General features: G+C 34.7%; 2 protein-coding genes, 1 non-coding gene and 1 pseudogene across 3 annotated transcripts; all 4 read right to left on the bottom strand.

The window, feature by feature from the left end:
- Positions 1–1,134: 1,134 nt before the first annotated feature.
- On the bottom strand, positions 1,135–1,237 carry LOC126591672 (small nucleolar RNA R71). Its single transcript, XR_007612480.1, has one exon. It is a non-coding gene; the product is annotated as a small nucleolar RNA R71 (small nucleolar RNA).
- Positions 1,238–4,869: 3,632 nt separating this feature from the next.
- Positions 4,870–7,016, bottom strand: LOC126588174 (cytochrome P450 71AU50-like). Its single transcript, XM_050253242.1, has 2 exons — positions 6,036–7,016; positions 4,870–5,768 (listed from the first exon to the last, which is right to left on the bottom strand). Exons 1-2 carry the CDS (start codon positions 6,918–6,920, stop codon positions 5,154–5,156), a joined length of 1,500 nt encoding a protein of 499 aa, XP_050109199.1. The 5' UTR covers positions 6,921–7,016; the 3' UTR covers positions 4,870–5,153.
- A 5,951-nt stretch (positions 7,017–12,967) lies between these two features.
- On the bottom strand, positions 12,968–13,073 carry LOC126591667 (small nucleolar RNA R71; annotated as a pseudogene).
- Positions 13,074–13,155: 82 nt separating this feature from the next.
- Positions 13,156–16,239, bottom strand: LOC126588182 (uncharacterized). The gene is made up of 4 exons (XM_050253252.1): positions 16,071–16,239; positions 15,881–15,957; positions 15,658–15,765; positions 13,156–13,443 (listed from the first exon to the last, which is right to left on the bottom strand). Exons 1-4 carry the CDS (start codon positions 16,207–16,209, stop codon positions 13,429–13,431), a joined length of 339 nt encoding a protein of 112 aa, XP_050109209.1. The 5' UTR covers positions 16,210–16,239; the 3' UTR covers positions 13,156–13,428.
- Between the last annotated feature and the right edge of the window lie 5,955 nt (positions 16,240–22,194).

The raw sequence follows: 22,194 nt of genomic DNA, 5'->3' as shown, positions 1-22,194 counted from the left end.
CCACAAGCCAAACAACCTCGCAACATGTGCTACTTCTAGTTGAGCATCACTTCACATTGAGCACCGCCTCATTTCGAGTATTTAGTTCTAGACGACATCTAGTTACTTCAACCTACAGATGGACTGAATTTCAAGTCTCCAGCCAAAAGACTCTTTTGACTGAAGACTTGGGGGACTATTGTTGGTACCATATTATATTGGGCCTCGTTACTTGGGCTTCCAGACATTGAGCCCATGATTTATGTAAAATGGGAGGAGCCCTTAGTTTATAAAAGCGACTCCTCACCCTCACAATCCTAAGGCCTCACATCCCCAAATAGAGGCTCTCATATTCAAAGCAACCTTCTCACAAACAGGAAAACTCTCTCAAACTCTCTTTTTCTCTGGGGGACTCCCCCTCACACTTGTAATCCATACATTCATACAGAGAAATATAATCAACATCAGTGTGGACGTAGCCCAAACATTGGGGTGAACCACGATACATCTTGTGTTCTTTACTTTCTTGCAGATTCACGGTCGAATTTATGTTGTTCCAAGACCCATTCGATTTTGTGCATCAATAAATGTTATGAATGGCTAAATGAGTGAGGGTAGGGCTTGGCCTATATTGACCTATTAGTGCCTCTACCCTTGTGAACGTAAAATAAGATAAAGGCGAAGGGAACGTAATTTGATGTGGGAACCCTCACTACAGGGAATGTTTCTAGAGAATCTGTTTACTGGGGTTTTCGACAATAAGGATACAATAACATTAGTGACACCAGCAGCTGGCCGACCCTTGCCAGAGTCTATAGCAGCCCGTGCTAATGACTTGCTGAGTTGCATTGTTTATCAAGAAAATGAGGAAGGTGATTCGTTTGAGATAGGGCATCACATGTTGGATTTCGCCTACATTTCATGTGTTATCTCATGATGATCCTAACAAGCATATCACTAAATTTTTTATGGGATGCAAGAACATCTTGGTTAAGAGATTTTTAGCCGAATTTATCAAACTTATTTTTTCTTTACACTCTAAAGGAAAAGGCGAAGGCATGGCTCTTCACACTTCTATCTAGCAGCATTACTTCCTGGGAGCTGTTGAATGAAAAATTCATAAGGGAGTTCTATCCGGCCTCTAAGACTTTTTCCATGAGGAGGGAAATTTTGTCTTTTCTCAAAAACCACATGAAGAGTTCCATGAGGCATGAGAGTGGTACAATGAGTTATTCACAAAGTGTCCCCATAATGGCATTGATGGAGATACACATACAAAACTGTTCTTTGACGGTCTAAATCAAACTAGGAAAACTAATGAAAATGGCTTGAAAAATTTGAGTTTTAATGATAAGGACAAAATAAAGGGTAAAGTGAATAGTACCATGTTTGACTTTTTAGTGTAAAAATGTGGTTTTTCGTTAAAGTAAACAGTATCATGGACTTTTCGTTAAAACTCCCAATCAAACTACCAGAAGTTATTAATGCATCATTTGGAGGCGCGTTGATGTTTGAAAATGTCAAAGAAGTGTTTGAGTTATTTGGGAACATTGAATCACAACAATGGACATCTGAAGCAAGGAAGAAAAAATCGATAATATCGGCGATATTTCGCCGATATTATCGTTTTTTTGGAAGTCCGATATTTTTTTAACTATCCAAATGGTTTTCGTCAAAATATCGCGATATTATCGATAATATCGCGATATTTTCGAAATTATCGATAATATCACGATTTAATATAAAAAAATACTTAAAAATGCTGAGAAATCTCAACACATACTACACTTGATCATAGCCCAAAGGCCGAGCAAAACATGCTTTTCTCAGCTTGGGAATGTGGCTTTTATAAGCCTTCTTGCTTGCTCACTGCCCTCGCGTGGGCGATGTGGGACTCGACCCAATGGGAGAGAAAATCGGAATTTCGGCCGGAAATCCACATCCACTTTAAACGGCCATAACTTTGTCAAAACTCAACAAAATCAAGCAAGAAAAAAACGAAAGTTGTAGCCCTCGAAGAGACGAAGAGAATGGTACCTCACACGACGTCTGAATCATCGTGGTTTGGCCGTAAAATGCCTCGAAATCCACTGAGGTCGTCGAAAACTGGGTAAGATTCAAATGAGTATAACTTTTTCAATACTCAACGAAATTGAGTGAAACAAAAAGGAAAGTTGTACTACTCGACGAGACGAAGAGATTGATACCTTGCACGCCGGCCAACTCGCCGTGGTTTGGCCGGAAAACCAAAACGTTTTGCCTTAAGGGCTGGTACATGTGAACTTGTGACTCAAACTAGGTAAGAGCCATATCTAATTTGGGGCCTTCTATCCTATATTTGTGGACAACCATCAAATGCTAAAGCTTAAACAAACATAATATGTTCTACTGCTTAGCAAAAAAAGCTACAAACCCTTTGTTTATCAACAAAAAAAGACAAGTCCTTGCACTAGATATACTTTCAAATTACGTTGAGTAGCAACCTGATATATGTATTCGGACGAATTATAAAACAATTGACACACTCCTGGCTTCCAAAATTCAATTCTTTTACTTTATATAAACTTGAAAAAAACATAATCGGCATCCAAATTAAAGTTTAGTCTTATTCAACGTATTGATTTTCAATCGTTAATTGATATACTATAATTTGGAACTTCAACGCCTAGACGCATGCTTATGTGTAAGAAATTTAAAGTGTCAAATTCGGCACATAATTCTTCATCATTTTATTCACTTCCCTTTTTTTTTTTTAATATCCTAAATAAAACCTCCCAATATTGTACTAATTAATTATATATAAATGATTATGATGTGTTTAAACTTCTTTCATTAATTACTACATATTTTCTACACTCACAATGTTTGCCAGCTCGCTATATAATCAACTTAAATCAGTTAAATCCATCATGCAATGCATTTCCTTCCAATTTTTTGTGATAAACTAATAGATAATTGACTAAATAAACATCTTGCAAAGTTTCATTAAAAATTTCCAAGTTTTTCTTACAATTTCCGTAGTTTCCATGTAAATTTTATCGATATCGATATTATCCCGATATTTCCATCGATATTTCCGTATTTTCGGACTACCGATATTTCCGATATTACCGATATTTTTTTCCTTGATCTGAACTAACACAAAAAGGAGCATTTTTTAAATTATATCACCTAACGGCTTGATATTTGTTGAGAAAACAAAAAAATTGGAAAAAAAAAAGCCAAGGGCCCAAATAAATTAAGCAGACTAGGTAGTTCACTAATTCCTTCATTGACCGCTACCACACATCGCCCGCATTTTCTAGTGTCGGTTCAGTTGGAGTGTTTGTTTGAGTCCACAAAAAACAATAAAAGATTCTTTCATTTGACGGCTACCACATATTGCCCGCATTTTCTAGTGTCAGTTGGAGTGTTTGTTTGAGACCACAAAAAATAAAAAATAAATAAAATAAAATAAAATTCTTATTTTATAGTCAAATTTTCTTAAAATTTCTACAAGGACCTCATAACGTGTCATACTTGGAAATTTCCAAAATTAAAAACAAAAACACGTAATATGTTAAATTTCGCATCACCCATTACTGTCTACGAGACGAATGCCATATTAATTCAAATTTGAGATACGATGGTTGACTACGAAATTTTTATCATTATATTAAGATAACATTTAAAAGAAAGATGCGTGCATCTAAACACTTGAACTTACATAATGGTGTTGCCCCAATGAGAAGTACGTCCACTGACGTATTTGGATTCTATCCGAATTCAAATTGTAGATAAATTTTTAATTGTAACTGGAATACGGATAGTACATCACGTGTTTTTATATAAGTGGTGGAAAATTTTAATTTTTAAGTTATTAACCTTTTAACACACATAATCCACTATTTATATAAAGACTGTATCACTGAAAAATCTCTCCAAATTGTGGAGAATCCTCACATTCTAATCGTTTATCGTACACAGTTTGACTAGAAATCATTTTGATTTTTTTATTTAAAATTAAACACAAATAGTACCTAACGTAAACTGACAGCATGATGTATGATGAATGGTCATGACGTAAGGATATTATGCGTGGATATTAAAATACCCACGTTGCATTCAAATAATTGTAATATCTTAAATCATAAGAGTTAAATCCCCTTCAACCACGTTGCATTCAATCTTTTTACTTAACAATCTCTTTACTTATTTAATAGGAGTGTGATATCCACACACTTTTTTTTTATTTCTCTCACATTTTTTTGGTTTTCGACCGTCGGATCGGATGAATTGAAGAAGATTAACGGACAGAAATTAACAAGAAATGTGTGAGAAGTAAAAAATAGTGTGTGAATAGTACATCTCATTTAATATACCTCGACCATATATATATTTTTTTTGCGTGGATATTATGCGTATATAACAGATGTATCGTTTGTAAGCTTCTTATGGTATAAGTTCAATTTAAAAAATAGCTTGAACCTGGATCTAACTGCCCTTTATTAATTCAACAATTGCGTGGTTTTTTTCTATACATGGAAAGTGATTGAAGTGAATTAGAATAATAGTAATGGCACATCTTTTGTATTTTCGTAAGGGGCCCTTTTCTCCTCTACGCACTTTTTATTTAAAGGAAAACTAATGAAAAGGGCTTGAAAACTTTGAGTTTTAATGATAATGACAAAATAAAGGGTAAAGTGAATAGTATCAGTTTTGACTTTTTAGTGTAAAAATATGATTTTTCGTTAAAATGAATAGTACCGTGGGCTTTTCGTTAAAACTCCCTTTATTTAATTATGTTTGTTGTTTTATTTGATTTCTTTAGTTTGACGATCGAAAAATAAAGAAATGTGAAAGATTTAAAAGGTGTGTGAAAATCAACTTCCTTTCGTTGTAAGCATGCTGTTAGGGTTGTTTCATAACGACTTTTCATTATTGAAAATTTGACACCACTTTATTTAATTTATTACATTGCTTGTTCTCCTCATCAAGTGAAGAACATAGACGTAAGACAGTAGAAACATAGAAAAGATGTCTCCGGAAGGGATAGATAACCGTGGTTTCCCACTAGTTGTCCATCTTAAAAAAAAAAAAAAAAGGGAGGGAAACACAAAAAAGATAGCTAGTCCACGACATATACGTATGACAAGTAGGAAAATATATAGACACTACAGACACATAAAACATGATCAATTCTGAAGGCGATATGAAGGAATAAGGAGCAAATCCTTGGACCTAGAAACTACAAGACCAAACACCTCAGTCATATCCAACTCATTTGGCAACATGTTGTCTGGAAGTTCCCAATCAAAACAATGCACAATCTGTGCCAACACAAACTGTATCACAGTAAGCCCTAACTGCATTCCAGCGCAACGTCTTCTGCCAGAGCCAAATGGTATAAGCTGAAAGTGTTTTCCTTTAACATCAATATTGCTGCCCTCAAACCTTTCTGGTACAAACTTCTCTGCATCTTCCCAAGCACTTGGGTCTCTCCCAATTGCCCATGCATTTATGATAAGGCGCGAATTTTTCGGTATGTGGTACCCATCGACAGTGCAATCTTCGATGGATAAATGAGGGAGCAACAATGGTACCGCAGGATGTAGCCTCAAGGTTTCCTTCACTACCATGTCCAAGTACTCCAATTTCTCCAAGTCTGATTCCTCCACCATTCTATTGAGACCTACAACATTTTCTAGCTCCTTTTGGAGTTTCTTCATAACTTGTGGATGCCTAAGGAGTTCTGAGAACGCCCACAGGATTACTGTTGACGGTGTGTCCACTGAGGCTGCGAACATGTCCTGTCAATAAATTTTTCATTGTTAGATGAAGTATATATATAGTAGTGCGACACATGTACATAGATGACAATTTAATGTACATAATGAATTACAAATTTGAACCATCAACAGTTAATTTAATATATTCAAAAGAAAATCAACCTAATACTTCAGAATCACAATCTTAGACCACATCATGTTAAATCGTATAACAAGAAACAAGTTCTTTTTAATTTGATGTCAAGCAAGAATGACAAGACAAATATACAAAATGATATGTGTACTTACCAACATAAGGGCTTTGACATGCAAGCGTTCGATTCGGTAGTCTGATTCTTCAGACCCCATGTGGCCCAGCAGGACATCAACAAAGTCCTTTGTTCTTTCTTCATCCTTGGATTGAAGATGGTCGTCGATTATGTTCTCAAAAAAAGCATCAAACGCCTTGTTGATAGCCTTCATTTTTTTAGTGAGCCCTTGCAGGTCAAGTGGCGCAAGAAAAGGAATGTGATCATTCAAGTTAGGTGCTGCTACTAATTGGATAGCCTCTTTCATCACCGCTGTGAATCCCCTTTCGTCAAACTCCACGTCCTTGTACTTCTTCCCAAACACCAGCCGACAGGTCAGGTCAACGCCGAGCGATGCGATCTTGTCACTGAGATTGATAGGAACCCGTCGATTATTGGCGTCCTCTTGAACAGATTGAATCAGAAGAGAAACCTCTTCTCTCCTCATGGCCTTGAAAGAGTTGATCTTGTGGTTGCTAAGTAATTCGAGCATGCACATCTTTCGCATATCGCGCCAATACGGGCCATACTCAGCAAAGCTCATGTTCGTTTGCCCAAAGATGACGTGCTTTGCACCTTCATGAGGTGGTCTACTTGCAAAAGTAAGGTCGTGTGTTTTGAGGAACAGCTCGGCCGCTCGTGGGGACGAGATAACAATGTTATGGTGGAGGCCTAACCGCATGTACATGATGTCGCCGTATTTCTGGGCTAGTTGATAAAGATTCCTGTTAGGGACCTTCCCTAACAAGTGGAGGCTGCCAAAGATAGGAAACCCTCTCGGACCAGGAGGTAGCTTCTTGTTCTTGTTCTTGCCTTTTGATATCCATGTCTGCAGGACGTGAACAAGTGCAAGCACCCCAACTGTTGCCCAAATCCAAAGTGCCATATTGCTCTTTGGGAATTTTCAGGGAGGTTTTAGCTGTTTCAGACTTCTACCAGCTCTCAATTTGTTTCTTTGAGTATTATGAATGCTAACCGATGCTTGATTTTATAACCGTGGAGGAGTGGAAAGGTCAAACCAGCTAGATATAAAATATCATTAACTGTATACGTGCAGTCTTGGACCTGTCCATTTTTGCAATTATTTTATTTTCTTGGACTTACCCATTTTTGCCAGTATCGTATTTAAAATCGTTGACTTATTAACCATTGTTTCAAAATTATTATGGTAAAAAGTCAATTGAATGTTACTACAATCTATTAGTATTTTTCTTCATTTATAAGTGAGAGATCTTAATTTTGATTTTTGTTAAAGACGATTTTGAATTATATTATTGATAGCTTATTGTGGGGCTAAATCTACATCTGTAAATGATATCATTTGTTCAAAAAAAAAAAATCAATTAAACCAAATATCAGTTTGTCATCCATATATAATTAATAAATGGACGATTTATAATGAAATGTTGGTTAATATCAAGATAGTCTATTTCTTAAATGCATGTGAATAACTAATGATCTTGAATTTAATTAATTATTTTGTAAAAATGATCTTAAAAATAATAATTAAGAAAATATACAAGTGGATGCAAGTATTTCCCTTCCAAATTATGATTTCAAAGATTGAACGGCCCATTGGACAAGATTCAAGATTGAACGGCGGAAAAGATTGGAAATTCAACAGGAACGAGTTGCAGCTAAGAAAAACATGGGTAGCACTATTGTTGGTCCTATTTTGTGATCACATATTTTGATAGTTTCTTGAAATATATTTTTTTATAAGAAAATTTAGTTGAGTAAAGTCGTAGATGGCTAGGAGCCTAGGACCGGTGAAAGGACTAACCCTCCCATTTAAGGCTGCGGAAGCAGCTTCAATGACCAATACTTTTGAAAAAAACAGGTTGGTATTTGTTTACCAAACACAAAAACACCCAAGTTTTTTTTCCACATGTTTGATAAAAAAAATAAAAATAAAAATTGAGGCAATACGATATTGGTAATAGTTTAATTTCTCATTTTTTTGGTATAGATAATATCGTATATACAAAAAAAATGTTCATTGAGTGTTTTTATTAAGACCTTGTTTTGTTAGGCTATTTTTATTAAATTCCCTATAAGAAAAAAGGGTTTTACTAGTAAACTATTGATAACATTGGCACTAGAGGAGAATACTATTTCAAAAGATAAGATTATGACTCGAGGAAAGCACCATTTCAAACTCAATACTTTTGGAAAAAAACAAATTACTTTGCAACGAAACCAAAGGAATTTCACAATTAAAAATAAAATAGCGCATGTCAACGTGGACATATGATGATTTTTTTGGCTAAATTTCTCAGATGGTTTTATATATATAAAAAAAAAATAGGTTTAAATGTCAAAATAGTTTATGTGTTTTAGCAATTAGGTCAGTATAGTCACTCTATTTTTAAATTGGCCAATTTGATATTCATATTTATCTTTATTAACCAATTAAGGACATTCCATCCAATCATTCTTAAAATTTTCATAAACTATTATAAAGTTGTTTATAAAATTATCTATTTGATTTAAAATAAAAATAAAAAAATTACTCTCGTCCCAACTTCCCGACCTCTTGTCTAACGTTCTATCCTCTCCCAATTTTCTTGCCTCCCTCTTTTTCTGTGTCACAACCTTAATAGCTTTTTAGATTTGAAGTATTATCTCTTATATGTGTTATTTCTTATTGATATGCATTTTTTTGTAACTTAAATTTAAAATAAAGATAAATGGTAGTGTATGGCTCTCTCAATTGCAGTCTGCTTTTTAATTACATAGATGAAGATGAGGAGGTTATGATTAAATTTTTTAGGACTACGATGATGGAACTCGTGCAATGACAGGTGGATCTAGAGACGCGTTCGTCGAGTTGCCTGGTGGTTAAGGTTGGGATTTGGGTTAAGGACAGGACAGATGGCAGGGTGGGTTTGTTTTAATATATTTTCTTTTTATTTTGAAATTAAATTTTTTTTATCTTAATTGAAAAATATCTTTCTATAATGGGTTATAATATTTTTATGAATTTTTAACATAAATTGGATGTAATGTCCTTAATTGGTTAGCGAAGATCAACACGAAGACTAAATGCCAAATTAAATACACAAAGCCTAAATTGGCCAAATGACTATAACTCATCGACCATTTTGACATTAAGCGAAAATTATATAGTTTTGTTGAGGTGTTCTTTTCAGTTTGCTTACTTTTTTACCAATTTGTGGCTTAAAAAAATATGGGTAATACTTGCACTCCTCCTCTTGGAGGGATAAACTAGTTTTTCCCTTGCAAATAACGTGTATCACCCCCATAAAAAGTCATTTCAATCAAAAATCATTTAATCATTCAAATGTATAGAACAAATCGACGATGCTATAGGTACCGAGTAATATATTTATGATGAACCGCATTTATTTTGATGTGTTGGGATGATAAAACAATCTCCAATTCAAATGATATTTTTTGAGTGATCTTTAAGTAAAAATTGATAAATTGAACGATTTTGATCCTTGATTTTATTCAAGGGTCTTGACGACTTGATCTTGAATTAAACGTCGTTACAAGTGCAACAAAGTCTTGAAGGAATCAGCACAAGTGCTTGATAATTTTTCAAAAGAGTGCTTCGACTTTAGTTGTATGTTCTTTGAAGAGAGCTTTGGCAGCATATTAGTCTTCAAAGATTTGGCAAAGGTTCTCATTTTGTGAGAATTTCGGCCCTTCAATGTAGAAATTGTCCACCCTTTGTTTGTCCTGGGACCTTGTATTTATAGACTTCCAAAGTCATGCCTTTGGGCGGATTTGGTTTTGATTTGTGTTTTGTTTCAGCCACTTTCCCTTGCTTGGCCGAATTATAGGGCTTTCTTGCTTATTTTGTGAGCAATCTTCAATTCTGCTTGTTTTGTGAAGATGCTTTAGCTTTTTTTCCGGTTTTGAGAGCAATTTGGACCATTTGATGATTTTAAGGGGTATTTTCCCCTTTTGGCCGAATTTTGGGGAAGTTTTGAGCTTCCTTTGCTTGTTTTGTGCCACATGTCATTGATGACTTGTCTATTTGTGATGAGTCATATGCCACGTGGAGCTTTGTGATGCATAATTTGCATGCAACGAATAGTACCTAATGAAAACTGACCACACGATGTACGACCATGATGTGAGAATCCCTAGAGTCCTCATAAAAAGAATCCGGAGAGATCCTCATCCGTCCACTGACTATTATCTTTTTATTAAGTTTGTGATAAAATTGAAAGTTTCAAATAATTGTAATATCTTAAATCATAAGAAATAAATTCCCTTCAACCACGTTGCATTCAATCTTTTTACTTAACAATCTCTTTATTTATTTAATATACCTCGATCATATATATATATATATATATATATATATATATATATATATATATATATTTTTTTTTTTTTTTTTTTTTTTTTTGCGATATTATGCGTATATAACAGATGTATAGTTTGTAAGCTTCTTATGATATAAGTTCAATTTAAAAACTAGCTTGGATTTTTGAACCTGGATCTAACTACCCTTTAATTCAACAATTGCATAATTTTTTTTTCTATACCTGGAAATTAATTGAAGTGAATTAGAATAGTAATGGCATATCTTTTGTACTTTCGTAAGGGACCCTTTTTTCTCCTGTACGCACTTTTATTTAATTGTGTTTGTTGTTTTATTTGATTTATTTAATTCGATGATCAAAAAATAAAGAAGTGTAAAACGTGTGAAAATCAACTTCCTTTCATAAGAGATGCTGTAAGCATGTTGTTAAGGTTGTTTCGTAAAGACTTTTCATTATTGAAAACTTGAAACTGATGAGTAGATTTTATATTATATATTTTGCCCTATTCTTAGTATATTTTGGTTAATATTTTGAAAGAATTTTGATACTTTAAATTGTATTTTCAATATAGGACTTTCGACTTCTAGAGCAAAACAGGACCAAATGGACGAATTTTGGAGTAATTCTAGTTGTAGGACGTTCGTGAGTCACTAAGCTTGATCGTATCAAAATTTGGGAATTTTCCACCAAGCGGTTATTGTCTGGCGATAAAATAAATGAGCGATGCGCAGTGCTGAAAAATGACGTTTCTGGGCTTAAATTGGGTTTTTGGAACCCAAGATGACCTCGGATGGTTTCGTGGCATTCTGGAGATATGTTCGGAACGGCCTAATCGTTAAAACAAGCTATCTTGGGCCAGATTTGGAGGAGATATGAGGCTAAAACGTGGCTGGACAAGTACTTGGTAGATTCCCCTAGTTTAATTAGGGTTTTATTTTCTAAGATATTTTATTATTTTTCTTAGTTTCCTAATTGGAATAAGAGACCTATGTTTTAGGGTTTGTGGATGGCTTAGCAAATATATTGCTCTGCCGTTCTTTGTTTTTTGGGCTACGCTTTCTTTTATGCAACTTTTGAAAACAGAGAGAATTGCTAGGGTTCTTAGAGATTTTCTACTTGAAGGTGCTTTCAATAATTTTCTTAATAATATTTTCTATGATTTTAATTATGAATATGTGTAACTAATTTCTTTTGCTAGTGCGAATCCCGGAGCCTTAGCATGAATATGTGATTTTTATTTAATTGCTTATGATTGATTGCATGCATACTTTGAATTATTAATTAACGTGATTAAAACTATCTAAATGTCTTAATGCCTGATCACTATTAGGATCTTTAGAAAAGTAATTTGATGCAATTTTGGTCGGAAGGTTCCCTGCAATTGACTCTGGCTTCTTGTGATTAATAATTGTAATTTCATTTAAGATGAACACCACGTCTTAAGGATTGCATGGTTTTTCAAAGGGTTATCATAAAACATAATGAGTCTTTCATGTTTAGATTTGATCCGAACGTCCGGACGGGTTGCATGTTAGATATACGTTCTATGTTGGAGGTTCCAAGTAGAATATGAATTAAGAAAATCTAACCTTCAAAGTGGCATGTGTAGATCATAAGTAATTGGTAGAAGTTTATAGGATTGCTAGATGATGGTGGAACCCTAGTATTTTCGTAATTTGATTTCCCCAAAAACTTTTTTCTTTTCCCTCTAATTTTAATATTGCAGATTATTTTACTTTTATTAATTAAATTCGTGTTTAATTTAAATAGGTTATAAGATCAATCATCTCAATTTCTATTCTACAATAATTAATTAGAATTTGGTTTGTTTCGAATTATTTAATAATCCATGTGGAGAACGATCTTGCAAGATCCGTTTAAACTACAATAACCTTGTCATTCTTGCAAGTATTATAGGAATTTTTTAGCCTGTTCACATGTGTAGTAAAATCCCTATCAAGAAAATGGCACCGTTGCCAAGGATTATTTAAAATAATTCCTTCTAATCAGATTTTCAGCTGGTTATTGTTGTTTATGTATATAAAAAAAAATTTCGTTTTTATTTTATTTTTCTCAGATTACAGCAGTACAGTGCATAAATTGTTTCCTTTTGATCCAGAACTCAAGCAAACTTACTTGAGCAAACTTTAAGGAGACGCAGGGAGAAAAATTTGCAGTGGGTTCCTTCTCTGCAGGGGCTTTTCTGCAGTCTTTAATTTATGGGGATCTTCATAGTAAAGAAAAAATGGCGTTCGTTATTCCAGAGGCGGGTCAGCCTTTGGGTGATTCTTTAACAGCTCATACCACTAACATACCAAGTTGCATTACTTATCCAGCAGTGGAGGAACATTCAACATTCGAAATAAAGCAACATATGTTGAATATTCTACCTACATTTCATGGGTTATCAACCGACGATCCAAACATGCATATTGCAGAATTTTTAATGGGATGCAAGAATATTTTGGTGAGAGGATTTTCAGTCGAATCTATTAAGCTTTGTTTGTTTCCATACACTCTGATAGATCAAGCACGAAGATGGCTTCTCACACTCCCATCTGGAAGCATTACAGCTTGGGCCCAACTCAGTGAAATTTTTTTAAACAAGTATTATCCAGCTTCAAAGACTCTTGACATGAGAACTCAGATTTTATTTTTTGCCCAAAAACCAAATGAAGAGTTTCATGAGGCGTGCGAGTGGTTCAAAGAGTTGATTAGAAAATGTCCACATTTCGGTATTAACAGTACTGATCAGATACATATATTTTTCAGATGGTTAAATATGACAATAAAAACCCTTGTCAACGCTTCATGCGGAGGTTCGTACAAGGATAAAACTGCACAAGAGGCTTGTTTATTATTTGAAAAAATGGTAGCAGATACACAACAATGGGCAGTTAAGCAGCCACAATCTAAGTCTGTTTTTGAGATGTCTAATGGTTCACCATATGTGTCGGCACAAATTGAAAAAATGGAGAAAAAGCTTGAAAGATTTGATGTAAAATTTGACATGTTATTACAAAGAATTCCAGGTTCACAGGTTGCTGTACAGCAGCCCTTACAAGCTGCCTGCAACATTTGAAGCATGACAACTCATGATTTTATGACCTGTCCACATAAAGATGCTTTTCCTGAGTTTTCAGCATAGCAGGTTGGTTAATGCATTCAATAATTTTCAGCATCCCTGATATGACCCATATTCAAATTTCTACAACCCGGGTAGGAGAGATCATTGTAATTTAAAGTGGGATAGAGATCAGCTTGCAAGACCACAATTTCAACTACAATTACAGCAACCTACGGCACCTAAGGCTACTTGGGAAATTGCAATTGAAAAATTAGCTAATACTACCAGTCAAGAAATCCAAAATCTGCATGCATCAATGAAAAATAAGGAAAAACAAATTGAGCAGATTGCGTTGCAGGTTTCAGAAAGAGCACCGGGTACATTTCCTAGTCAAACAGTACCTAATCCAAGAAGACGAGAAGAATGCAATGCTGTACGAACTTTACGGTCTAGCAAAAGTTATGACAATAGATATGAAAATTGCGCTGGAAATTCTCAGGCGGCAGAACAGCCCCAAACTAAATCTGCAATTTATGTAGATTTTGGGCTTCCACTAGATAAATCCGAAAATACTGCAGAAGCTACCACAAAAATTGCAGAACGTGTTTATGTGCCTTCTATGCCTTATCCCGAAAGGTTGAAGCGTAAAGCTAATGATCAACAGTTGACAGATTTTATGAAAACTTTGGCTAAAGTTCAAATTAATCTTCCATTAACTGATGCAATCAAGAACATTCCATATTATGCCAAGTTTTTTAAGGACGTTTGCTCAAAGAAAAAGAAGCTCGTTGATTTTGAAAAAGTGATTCTTACATAACTGTAGCGCAGTTCTATTACATAAGTTTCCCCTAAAGAAAAAAGATCCAGGGAGTTTTACTATCTCTTGCACCATTGGAAATTGTGATTTTAGTAGTACTTTAATTGATTTACGTGCTAGTGTAAACTTAATGCCTTATTCTGTTTTTAAACGTTTAGGTGAAGGAAAGCTAAAGCCAACCTCCAACATTATTCAATTGGCTGACAGTTCAATTACCTATCCTAGAGGGATCATTGAAGATGTTATTGTGAAGGTTGACAAATTATATTTACCAGCTGATTTTATGGTGTTGGATATGGATGAGGATTTGACAACACCCATCATCTTGGGCCGCCCATTCCTAGTAACAGCCCGGACTCTTATTGATGTTGAAGCCGGAACACTAACATTTCGGGTCGAAGATCAAACAGTTGTTTTTAGGTTGTTTGAAGAAAGCATACATTTAGGTGATAAGCAAGAATGCATGCGTGTTGATGCATTAGATGGTTTACCTAGTGCTGATTTTATAACCAGATCATCAACTGACCATCTGTCCATAAAGCCTCCAAATTTGATTCGTGATTGCATTAGTCCTAAAATGCAACAGCAAAGTGTGCAACTTAATGTCCAGCCGATTAACATTAAGAAAAAACATGACAATTTGCCAGGCAGCCCAAATTTTAAGAAAATACAACCTAGTAGAAAGGTGTGGCTATTAAATTCCAGTTTTAAGTTAATTCCAGGGAGACAAGAGTCTCAAGGAAAGGTCATTTTCTAGTTACTAAAGTTTTTCAAAATGGTAATGTGGACATCACAGCAAAGGGCAAAGATTTCCCATTTAAGGTTACTAAACATCAACTTAAACCATGCATAGGGAAATTTGGTGCAAGCGAGTCTTTGACTTTGAAAGAACCAATGATCTGACCACCACACTTTTACAACGTCTAGCTATAGACTTAAAATAAAGCGCTTGTTGGGAGGTAACCCAATTTTTCTAAACTCTTTCCTTATTTTATTTTTCGTTTGATTTTTTTCTATTATTACTTAAATTTCTAGATGCATTTACATACCTAAGTTTTAATAAAAAAATACAGATTATAAAAATTAAAAAATTAAAATGTGAAAAATCCAAAAATATTTTGCTTTCTTTATTTACGCAGTTGATTTTAGCTCCGTTTTTAATATTCGCTTATATTGGTTAATTGCAGGGTGCACTCATGGAAACTAAGGGAAAATAGAGACAGTTTATCCTATGTTGGAATCATGCACCCAGCAGCAAGTTTATATTCACATCAACCACATCTACATTATGCTGGAATTTCAAGCAATCACATAAGCTCAATCAAAGATGCAAGTTTGGGGGTAGTTGTTGCAAATCCAGTACCGAAGCAAAAATTTTGATGCATTCAACAAATGAAAAAAAATGTCACTTATTCAGTTTGGAGGGATGAGTGTATACCTTCCATATCGACAGATCAAGACCTTTGCAAGGTGCCGTGCTTTTTGTCCAGTGGATCCGCACCATCAACATGTCCTTTTTCTCGGATATGTCAGGAATCCAAGTGCCCTGTAAAAATAAAAATAAAAACAACACATTTTATGAGTTATGACACATACATGGGGTAATGAGGAAGCACTTTCAGAAATGGGGTTTCATCACTGGTGGAGAACAACAGTTTTACCTCTGTAAGCCCAGGATCTGCAATGTCGTAGCTGGTTTTCATTTTCCTTGTCATTGTTAAGCTTCTAGATCGAGGACCTGTGCCCACAAACAAAATAAACATACTTACACATGCAGCATGGAGTATCTGAGACATAAAAACAACCGTGTTGAGCTGCTCGAGTAAAGTTAAATAGATGCATGGATCTTACCTTCCCATTTCCATGGTAGAAGCTGAAGGGTTTCGGGTTTCAGCAGAGACAAGCGAATGGTGTAGATCAGCTCGGATTTGCAACCATGAGGGGTCTTCACACCAATAAAACCACGTGCATGTGTTAGTTCTTGTTCCATTTCTCTAAAACAAATAAATCTGACAATGAAACCAAAAGATTGGAGGATGATTTTACCTTTGGGTTTTAGTTTTTCCGATTTTCCACCACGGCTAGGTACTCACGGAGGTGTGTTTGTTGCTGGATTATGGAAGGCTACGGATGCAGCGCTTATAGAGAACGAATGAGCTGCTGTGAAAGGGAGGTTTGAATTGATGGCTGGGTTTGAGAGTTTTGAACATGGGAAGAGCTCTGTGCCTTTCTGAGGAGGGTGGTTTTCAAATGGTGAGGTAAAGAGTCGTTGGCTCTGGGTTGAATGACTGACAAAGACTGAGGACTGATAACGACTTTTCTTCTTTAGACATGGGAACTTGCAAACACCATTTTCAAATTAGGATGCCAGCTACATCCCATTCAACCATCTCATAGGAATCCAATGTTCATATTGGACCTTTGTTTTGCAAGTTGGGTTTCAAACCCAACGGCTGTCACGTGTGTAGTTTGTCAAGGCCCAAAGTTTGTCACGCCATCATCTTTCCCATAAAAGCTCAGGTGTTTTTCTCTCCTTTATTTTCGTTTTGTTTTATATTTTATTTTATTTTCTTCTTATAGTTTTATCGTTTCTTTTTTGTGTCAATTAGGGTTTTTGTGTTTTATTCTATTGTTCATTTCATTTTTCTTTTTGTTTCCACACCTTGAGGACAATGTGTGATTTAAGTTTGGGGGTGGGAAAGTAAATTTTAGGCTTTTAATTTTTTTTGTGTCAGTTAAGAATTTTCATTCTTTTTAAGTTGATATCCATAGATTATTTTAAACGTTAGAACAAATGGACATCGTGAAGATTAATCCCATAGTAGAGTTTTTTCTATTTATCGTTGCTTAGACACTAATTCATGAATTATACTTTGCCTTTGCACTTCACACCAATATGGTTTATGGGGAGTGAGATTGAAACACTTGCTTTTAGTCTAAGTTTATTTTTAATTTTTGTTTTAAGTAAAGTCAGTTATTATTGTGAATAAAGTAATAATTGTCTCACCCGAAACTTTGCCTAGTAACTGGGCCAGTCCTGCCTAATCAGCAGTGATTCTCAAGTCAAACGGTAGAGTTTTGGCATGGGACAGGGTGGTTAGTTGGTTTCGTAGCCATTTCAGCTCGGGTTAATAAGTCCTTAGGGGTGTTCTAGACCTAGGGCCCTAAAGCCCTAGTGGTTTGGGAGTCATTGACCTAAAGCTCACTACATGGGTTAGATCGAAAGCTTAAGTGAACCGACATTGCACAACCACTACTGTTACCAATATATATATATATATATATATATATATATATATGTTATATAAGAGAAAAAAATTGAAAAAAAAATTGAAAAAGAAAAAGAAAAATAGTTATATCTAAAGTTAGTATGTGTGAAATAAAGAAGGACAAGAGGTAAGGGTTTTAGTCGAGTCCCCTTAACTATGTTGGTTCACTTTACACCGAAAGAAGTTTGTGAATTCTTTTCTAATTGATTCTAAATGGCTTTAGACTCTGTGGTGGGATTGGTTGGAACTTTTGAAAAGACGTTCTGATTTTTAACGTGTTCTATGGATTGCAACTTTGAAGGTGAAAATTTTTGTCAGTTAATTTTAGTTAAGTCTTTAGTTTGTTAGTTTTTATTTTTGTTTTCTAGTTTTATTTTGCATGAGGACAAGCAAAAAGCTAAGTTTGGGGGTATTTTGATGAGTAGATTTTATATTATATATTTTACCCTATTCTTAGTATATTTTGGTTAATATTTTGAAAGAATTTTGATACTTTGAATTGTATTTTCAATATAAGACTTCCGACTTCCTCTAGAGCAAAACATGACCAAATGAAGAAATTTTGGAGTAATTCCAGTTGTAGGACGTTCTTGAGTCACTAAGCTTGATTGTATCGAAATTTGACATTTTTCCACCAAGCGGTTATTATCTGGCGATAAAATAAATGAGCGATGCGCGGTGCTGGAAAATGACGTTTCTGGGCTTAAATTGGGTTTTTGGAGCCCAAGATGACCTTGGATGGTTTCGTGGCCTTCTGGAGATGTGTTCGGAACGGCCTAATCTTTAAAACAAGCTATCTTGGACCGGATTTGGAAGAGATCTGAGGCTAAAACGTGACTGGACAAGTACTTCGTAGATTCCCCTAATTTAATTAGGGTTTTATTTTCTAAGATATTTTATTATTTTTCTTAGTTTCCTAATTGGAATAAGGGACCTATGTTTTAGGGTTTGTGGATGGCTTAGCAAATATATTGCTCTGCAGTTCTTTGTTTTTTGGGCTACGCTTTCTTTTATGCAACTTTGGAAATAGAGAGAATTGCTAGGGTTCTTGGGGATGTTCTACTTGAAGGTGCTTTCAATCATTTTCTTAATAATTTTTTTTTATGATTTTAATTATGAATATGCTTAACTAATTTTTTTTTACTAGGGCAAAGCCTTGAGCCTTAGCATGAATATGTGATTTTTATTTAATTGCTTATGATTGATTGCATGTATACTTTGAATTATTAATTACCGTGATTAAAACTATCTAAATGTCTTAATGCCTGATCACCATTAGGATCTTTGGAAAAGTAATTTGATGCAATTTTGGTCGGAAGGTTCCCTGAAATTGACACTGGCTTCTTGTTATTAATAATTGTAATTTCACTTAAGATGAACACCACGTCTTAAGGATTGCATGATTTTTCAAAGGGTTTTCATAAAACATAATGAGTCTTTCATGTTTAGATTTGATTCGAATGTCCGGACGGGTTGCATGTTAGATATACGTTCTATGTTGGAGGTTTCAAGTAGAATATGAATTAGGAAAATCTAACCTTCAAAGTGGCATGTTGATAGGGATTTTATTACACATGTGAACGGGCTAAAAACTCCTATTATACTTGCAGGAATCACAAGGTTGTTGTAGTATAAACGAATCTCGCAAGGTCGTTCTCCACATGGATTATTAAATAATTCAAAGCAAACCAAATTCCAATTAATTATTGTAAAGTAGAAATTGAGATGATTGATTTTATAACCTACTTAAGTTAAAAACGAATTTAAATATTAAAGATAAGAGAATCTGCAATATTGAAAACTAGAAGGAAAGGAAAACAGTTTTTGGAGAAATCAAATTAAGAAAACACTAGGGTTCCACCATCACCTAGCAATCCTATGAACTTTTACCAATTACTTTTGATCTACCCATGCCACTTTGAAGGTTAGGTTTTCCTAATTTATATTCTATTTGGAACCTCCAACATAGAACGTATATCTAACTTGCAACCCGTCCGGACGTTCAGATCAAATCTGAACATGAAAGACTCATTATGCATTATGAAAACCTTTTGAAAAACCATGCAATCCTTAAGACGTAATGTTCATCCTATGTGAAATTACAATTATTAATCACAAGAAGCCAGCATCAATTTCAGGGAACCTTCCGACCAAAATTGCATCAAATTACTTTTCTAAAGATCCTAATGGTGATCAAGTATTAAGACAATTAAATAATTTTAATCCTGATGATTAATGATTCAAAGTATACATGCAATCAATCATAAGCAATTAAATAAAAATCACATATTCATGCTAAGGCTCAAGGCTTCGCCCTAGCAAAAGGAATTAGTTACGCATATTCATAATTGAAATCATAGAAAATATTACTAAGAAAATGATTGAAAACACCTTCAAGTAGAAAATCTCCAAGAACCCTAACAAATTCTCTCTGTCTCCAAAGTTGCATAAAGGAAAAGTGTATGTAAAACTGTAGACGGCCAAGCAATATATCTGCTTAGCCCCCCACACAAACCTTAAAAACAGGTCCTTTATTCCCACTAGAAAACTAAAAATAATAATCAAATAAAATAGGAAACATAAGCCTAAATTAAATGGTAAAATTCACCTAAAATCTGAACAGCCACGTTTTGGATCCATAAGCTGCTCCAAAACTGTCCCAATATGGCTGGATTTAATGTTTGGAATATTTTGAACACTTCTCCAGAAGGCTACGATCCCATCCCAGGTCAACTTGGGCTCCAAAAATATAATTTAAGCCTAGAAACGTCATTTTCCAACACCGCGCACCGCTCCTTTATTTTATCGCTAGAAAATAACCGCTTGGTGGAAAAATCCCAAATTTTGATACGATCAAGCTAATTGACTGGCGAACATCCTCTAACTAGAATTACTAAAAAATTCATCCATTTGTCCCTGTTTTGCTCCAGAGGAAGTCGAAAGTCCTATATTGAAAATACAATTCAAAGTATCAAAATTCTTCCAAAATATTAACCAATATATACTAAGATTAGGGTAAAATATATAATATAAAATCTACTCATCAAAATACCCCCAAACTTAGCTTTTTGCTTGTCCTCAAGCAAAACAAGACTAAAAAAAAAAAAAAAAATTAACAAACTAGACAACTAGCTAAAACTCAACCAAGACAAAACTTCCACCTTCAAGTTGCAATCCATAGCAAATTTTAAAAACTAGAACATCTTTTCAAAAGTTCCAACCAATCCCACCACAGAGTCTAAGCCATTTAGAATCAATTAGAAAAGAATTCACGAATTTCCTTTGGTGTAAAGTGAACCAACATAGTTAGGGAGACTCGACTAAAACTCTGACCTCTCGTCCTTCTTTATTTCACACATACTAACTTTGAATATAGCTTTTTTTCTTTTTCTTTTTAATTTTTTTCTTCAGTAATAGTAGTGGTCGTGCAATGTCAGTTCACTTAAGCTTTCGATCCAACCCATGTAGCGAGCTTTAGGTCAATGACTCCCAAACCACTAGGGCTTTAGGGCACTAGGTGTAGAACACCCTTAAGGACTTATTAACCTGAGCTGAAAAGGCTATGAAACTAACTAACCACCCTGCCCCATGCCAAAACTCTACCATTTGACGTAAGAATCACTGCTGATTAGGCAGGACTGGCCCAGTTACTAGGCAAAACCTCGGGTGAGACAATTATTACTTTATTCACAATAATAACTGACTTTACTCAAAACAAAAATAAAAAATAAACTTAGACTAAAAGCAAGTGTTTCAATCTCGCTTCCCACAAACCATGTTGATGTGATGTGCAAAGTTCAATGTATAATTCATGAATTAGTGTCTAAGCAACGATAAATAGAAAAGACTATACTGTAAGATTAATCTTCACCACGTCCATTTTTTCTAACGTTTAAAATAATCTATGAATATTAACTTAAAAAGAATGAAAATTCTTAACTGACATAAAAAAAATAAAAGCCTAAAATTGTACTTTCCGACCCCCAAACTTATTTTACACTTTGTCCTCAAGGTGTGGAAATAAAAGAAACATGACAAAAATGAAATAAACTTAAACTAAAATATAATAATTATAAAAGTGAAAATGATTAACAAAACCAAAGAAAAGAAAGATATTACCTGGGCTTGAAAATGAAGTTGTTGCACGGCTAGACTCGGAGCAAATGTGGGCCACGATGTGGCTCATTCTAAAACGTCTTAGCCAGCTTGTTTAAGCTTACTCGATGCTCATTTATCTATATATAGAATTACCCTGGCGTCGTCTTCCCATTTCTTATTTCTCCCTCTAGCTGCTTCAGAAAGCTTCTTTCTCTAGATTCTTCTTTTCTCATCCTCGAGCCCACAACCATTTCTATCTTAAAAACCAAACGTATACCCCAGAGCCGCACTATACGCCCAAACTTCATCTTTGAACCAGGACCATCTAAGCGCATCTACCACTCTTTTACGATGTCCTCCTTCATCATCTTGCTGCCTTCGAACCTCAAAAATCGAGCGTCCTCAAACAGTAATATCAACAGCCGCAAAGATGACATCGCAGATCACATCCCTCTCTGATTCCGACACATTCATGGGTAATTTTTATCCACATCTCCCTTCAATTTTTTTATTTTTTTTATATGCTTAGATTTGGGGAAAAAAATGGATGAAAATTATCTAATGCATGTGTGCTTCTGCGGCAGGATTTGCAGAATGCTGATTTGACA

The sequence above is a fragment of the Malus sylvestris genome, chromosome 11 (genome assembly GCF_916048215.2).
Source record: "Malus sylvestris chromosome 11, drMalSylv7.2, whole genome shotgun sequence".
NCBI lineage: Eukaryota > Viridiplantae > Streptophyta > Magnoliopsida > Rosales > Rosaceae > Malus > Malus sylvestris.
The sequence above is the reverse complement of the archived record's forward strand: the minus strand, read 5'-3'. Positions and strand labels throughout refer to the sequence as shown.